At 37.2% G+C, this 6,000-nt stretch overlaps 1 protein-coding gene across 1 annotated transcript in view; it reads left to right on the forward strand.

Moving 5' to 3' along the window:
• Positions 1-4,545, forward strand: part of PLA2G4A (phospholipase A2 group IVA) — a 137,429-nt gene extending 132,884 nt beyond the window's left edge. Inside the window, exon 18 of the mRNA XM_019738116.3 lies at positions 3,936-4,545. Coding sequence (XP_019593675.3) covers positions 3,936-4,067 — 132 coding nt within the window. The 3' untranslated portion in view covers positions 4,068-4,545. The remainder of the gene's footprint in view (positions 1-3,935) is intronic.
• Positions 4,546-6,000: the final 1,455 nt, after the last annotated feature.

A 6,000-nucleotide genomic window follows, 5' to 3' on the forward strand; every position in this document is an offset into this window, starting at 1 on the left:
TCCAGTTCATCTTTAGAAAACTTCTGCTCTGTTTGTTCTCACTTCCTGACAGCAGCCTGGGTTTGTCATTAGCATCAGGTTTCTGCACTTACTCAATCCTCCCAAATTCCTTTTCGCTGAACGTTGTTGCCTCAGTGCTTTTACAATGGCAGTATGTCATGTTTGCTTGTTCTTTCAGAAGCCTCACATATAGTGACTTATATTGGTAGACATGTGGTATGTGGGAAATGCAGAGGCTTTGGAGTCAGACCAAATTGGGTGTTCAAATCTTCTCTTGCTGTCTCTTGGTTGCATTATCTTGGATGTGTTGGTTAACCTTTCCAAATGTAGCTTTCCCCATTTTAAGGGGAACCAATGCTACATGCCTTGTACTTCAGGGTGAGGATTAAATAAAATAATATAATTTAAGGGCTTAGCATCTAAGAGACACTCAATAAATTGAAGCAACTAATATGATAATGATAACAATGATTATCTGTGTTCATATTAACTTCTGCTTTTAATCACAAATTTAAACCCATGAAAAACAATGACTTGCCTTATTTCCCTTGTATCTTCCAGAGACATTGATCATAATGCCTGCCATCTAAAATAAATACGCAATAACACTTTCATGAATGCTTTTTAAAATGTCACTGACTTACTGGCAGAAACTGTTGAAGAATTTAATGTGATAGGAGGAGGGGAAAGCAAGGGTCAGGATACAACGCCAGGAGGCAGGGCTGTTGACCGTGGAGAATCTGTTCTCCAGGTAGTGTGGCTCCCTGCTCTACTCACAAACTGCTCCTTCGATCTGGAAGGGACATGCCTTCTGAGATTTCCTTTCTAAGACCTAGTCAATTCAGCCATCCCAGGAAAATGTACTGTTATGCAGTCTCACTCATTCAAGCTAGTAATTCAGTAGGCGTATTCTAAGAACCTGTTGTATGTCAGTTTATTCAGTGTATATCGCTGATGTATAATAATAAGCTTTTAAAATTTATTCTCAATTCTATAAAGTGTTAAATATTAGATGTTAATTAAAATGAGGAAAAGCATGTATCCAGAAGTACGGGGACTTCATTTTAAATGTCTGTATATTTCATCATCGTGATCAGAGTGTCTAGGGACAAGTTAAAGTCTTTATCTTTTTAAAGATAATTTAGAAGTGTGTTAGGTATCATGGCCTAATATATTAGGCCCCAATTTATCTACTTTTAATGCTGCCTGTACTCTCTTTCCATCTTATTTCTTCATTAATTCAACACATATTTCTCGAGTACCTACTGTAATAGGAAGTAGGAATACAACCATTCACAAAACAAAAAGCACAAGGAAAAGTTTGGAGTGCTTAATATAAGCTAAATAGTTTCCCCTCAAATATTTAACACTCGTAGCTAGCCGATGAAGTAGGTCTTTTTATTTATATGTGAGGAAACTGAGTCATGGATTATTTAGGGAGGTCACTGGAAGTCACACAGTATGTGAGGAGCTGAGATGCTACCACAGGTTTTTTTCCACTCTTTCCTAACTTTTGAACCATCTATCTCTCAAGCAGGCATATTTCCAAATGTTCCCCAGAAACAGCCTCCTTTCCAGCCAGGCCAATTTCCAGATGTTTCTTATACATGCCATGACCTTCCTTCCACCTTCAGCCTTTTTATATGTTTATCCCTCTACTGAGAATGCCCAGTCTTTCCATCTATTTATAGCATCCTGCCTGTCCTTCAACTCAAATCAAGTCTCATTATCCTCATGAGTTGAACTTTACCGTTTCATTCAACCTTCAATGATAACCTTCTGTGCATTTATTAATTTTACAAATATTTATTGTTCCCCTACTGTGCTCTAAGCGCTGGGATCAAAAATGACGACTTTTCAAAGGTCGCTGTGTTCATGACACTTTGGTTTTTATTGGGAAGGCAGTCATTAGCCAGCAAATTCACAGTCATTTAGGCCACTATATCTTCTTATATTTTTCTATATTTCTAATTTTTATTTCTCTCTCAAACTATACTGTAACTTCCCCTTTGAGCTCATTTTAAATGTTCTATTGTGGGAATTCAGTGTTTGCTTGTGGATTGCTTCTAATCTCACATTTCTTAACTGTGTTCCTTTTTGGGAGAAGACCACATTTTATGTGTTTTATTTTCTTATTCTTTTCCTTTATTATCAAAGATTTAAAGGTTCTGGATCAATAATTAGGAGGCTCTCGAATGGCACAAGTGAAAGATGACATGGGTCACATTTAGGGATGCAGAAGGTTGAGCTATAAGGGCTGTTGCTAGGATAACACTGATGGGAAGGATTTGGAATCTCAATGAATTTCAGGGCATTGAAAGGTATAAACACTACTTAAGATTACTCTTAATTAAAAAAAAAACCCGGGAAAATTCAAATATGACACATTGCCTTTTTGGATACATCTAGTTGTATCATGTATTATGCTGGAAGGTTTGAATTTGGCATCTGATGTAGTAATGAGTTGAGCCTCTTCGGCTTATATCACAGAATTATAAATCACAGCAAATCGGTCTTTTTTGCAGTAATCTGAAAAAAAAAAAAACCTGGTTAATAGTTTCATGGTGTTGAAGTGCCACCTAGTGGTCAAACTTGCACATTCTAATTGGGTATGATTTGGGTATTTCAGAGTTATAAGTGTAAATATTCCTTTTCCTTCCTAAGAATGGCCTGTTTACTGGAAACAACTGCCACAGTCCAATCGTGGTAAACTTACCAGTTGTTGATATTGATATTGTTTATTTTTTGTGCTCATGAATTCATTATAAAGTAATCGACGGCAGTCATTACCAGTATCATTTTTCCCTGCAGTCTTTTACATTTTAAAGCCTTTTAGGTGTTTGGAAAGTAAGTAGTTGATATTTTACTTGGGTACTTCTCTGTAATGGGGGTTGATGTGTCTCATGCTGCTCTGGTAAAGGAGAAACTAACTGAAATCCTGCTGGCAAGATCTTTATAAAGGTGGGGAAATTTATATTAAAAGATGATGTACTAGGACACGCTTGCTCACAGAATTGATTTTCTGATTTTTACCAAATAATAACCCCACTATTGGTTGCTATACATGGTGTTTTATTTCTAATAAACTTTATAGCCTCACATCTAATTTAAAGCCCCTAAATTTCCTCACAGATGGTCAGTTTAAAAATAACAATAAATAGATGCTACTTGTGGAATGTTTCCTATGGGGCAGGCATTATGCAAAGTACTTTTTATAAATGATCTTCAATCCCTACAAAATCCAAGATAAGTATTATCATTCTCATTTTAAAGAAGAGGAAGCATGCTCAAGGATTTACGTTAATTCCCCTTGATCTCACACAGCCAAGACACTGTGTCTGGAGGCCCTTGGTCAGGGTCTCCTTCCTAGACCTGACAACCTCTTCTGTAACCATCCATATAATTAAATTTCCCTTACTCATGGGGAAAATGGAGTCAACAAATATCTGCTTTACTTAAAAGACTCAGGAACATTTGAGCCCATTTTCCCAGAAGACAATTTTATATATATAAAAGTATATATATATAATTTAAAAATCATAAAGCCAATAAAGGTATCACATTCCATTATGGGAACTAAATCCCCGTTCCCATAATACAACTGCTTGTTGTTTAAAGTTACTATTAGAGAATAGAGGGGTCTGCATGTTGGGCCTGACATAAAGTCACAGAATATTGCAGGCATGTTAGCACCACCCAGATCACACATCTCTATCCTTCAGGCATTGGACCCAGCTCGCCCAGCGAGATTGGATATGGAAATGGAGAAAGCCCCTCGGTGCACACATCTCCAGAGCATCTCAGAGATTTATTTCTCTATTTCAAAAAAAAAAAAACTATAATGAAAAGATTAATTCGATTTTTGTCTTGACCAAACAAATGTGTAAGGGAGTTCAGAGCTGCATGAATTATACATCTTTTGCCTCTGTTTGCAGGTGATAAAGAATGCCATCGTTGAAAGCATTGAATATAGAAGGCAGAATCCATCTCGTTGTTCTGTTTCCCTCAGCAATGTCGAGGCAAGAAGATTCTTCAACAAGGAGTTTCTAAGCAAACCCACAGCATAGTTTGTGTACTGGAAAGGGCAGCCATTTCTGCTGCTAAGGCAGGTTGAAATTCCATGACAACTGGACTTAAAAGCAAAGGATAGACGTTAGTACTGATCACAAGAGACTGGCTGATACTCCAAGTTGCAGTTATTTAGCTGCATGAGAATAATACCCTTATTTTGTTAGGTTAACTGATAATGCTGATTATATAAAAATATACTCAGCTACATTTTCTATCAGTATGAATTTCCTGATGCAACTGTAGGGACATATACTGTATTTTTAGTCATTCCTCACCAACTATCTTATGTGTTCTCTTTTTTAAAATGTGGCTACTTTTTAGAATGTTTAACATTTCAATCTCATTAAGTAAGATTTTGTATTGTGTGTGAATATTGTTCACTGACTGGATTTATTCATACCAAGAGACAACACTATTTTTATTTATATATACATTTCTACATATACAAAATAAATACATCTATATGCAAAGTAGCATGAGATCACTGAGTTTTATTATTTTAAAAGAGATATTGCCCTGTTCCTGTGAGAGAGTCTCAACTTCATGGCTTTCAAACACAAAAGTTGTTCATCCTAAAACTCACATGTGAAATTTATCAATTTAAATCATGGTTATTTTTCTTAAAAGAGAAAGTGTGTATTAATTGTTAAGAAAATGGTATATATTTATTCAGCAAGTAGATTAAAAAAGTAACCACTTCCAGTTTAACATTTTACTTTGCTGATATTATCTGGACTGTGTATCCACCAGCGAGCACCAGAGAAAAATCCAGAAGAATGGTCAAGGGCTGAGTATGCAAGACTTGTCTTAGGGATAGTCTCTATTGCAAGGCTGACATTTCAGTTACTGTTGATCTACTAAGGTTTAGGGTTGTTATTCCAAACATAAGGGCTTCCTCATTCTTCTTCCTTGAATTACCTTTCTTTAAGGTCTCTATTTGTCTTCTTTTATCTCACCTTTCATTTGTGGGTGAGGAACAAACTTTCCTCTACCCTCAAGGTTCTTCTGGCGGGTCTATTCATCAGACTTGAGACAGATTAGCAAGAGAAAATAACCAAATTTAATGCATACAGATGTATGGGAACCCCACATACGTGAGAGAGTCAGAAATCCCACATGCACAAGAGGTTCAGAGATAGAAAGAAAACATGAGTAGATAAGACATCCTGAGCTAGGGAGGAGGTAAAGCGCCTTGGGGGCTTCTTATCATTGCAGGATGATAAGAACAGAAGTTCTTAGTAAATATAAGTTTGCCCTGCCCTACGGATAGACCAAAAGGAGTTATCTCTGATTTCTTACAGGCAAGGCTTCTGATTCAAAATTTTCGGTAGTTAAGGGGCAGGGAGGGAGGGCAAGCAGAATTTTCTCTTGAGCCTGTGGCTAAAGTTACCTTTAGCTCAAAACAATTTGCATACCACAGAGGCACATCTAAGGGTGCATCGCTCTAGAACCCCACACATTCACATTTCTATTTGTGAGGAAAGACCGAAAACAGAAATAAAGTAGTTCATTCTTTCATTGGTTGATTTATGCATATGACAAGTGAGTGCCCCCTACAGGCCATCTGACATTGCAGGATCTGGGGATACAGCAGTAGACAAAATTGACAAAAGGGTTCGTCCTTAAGGACCTTACATTCTAATGGAGGTGACCAATGATAAACAAGACAAATACTAGAATGTTAGTGATAAGTGCTAAGGAGAAAACTAAGAAGGGAAGGGAGGACATGGGAAGTGTTGGGAATATATCATTTTAAATGAGGTCCTGGGGAAGATCACAATGAGACGGTGACATCAGAGTAAAGATGTGAAGAAGCTCAGAGGGCAGGACCTGTAGATCTTCAAGGGAAGAACATTCCTGGTGGGGGAATCATGAGTGCAAGTGCTCTGAGGTGGCATGCCGAGCATGTTCCAGGAACAGAGAGTAGAC

The sequence above is a fragment of the Rhinolophus sinicus genome, chromosome 11 (assembly GCF_057876585.1).
Source record: "Rhinolophus sinicus isolate RSI-liver-muscle chromosome 11, RSI-T2T, whole genome shotgun sequence".
Taxonomy (NCBI): Eukaryota; Metazoa; Chordata; class Mammalia; order Chiroptera; family Rhinolophidae; genus Rhinolophus; species Rhinolophus sinicus.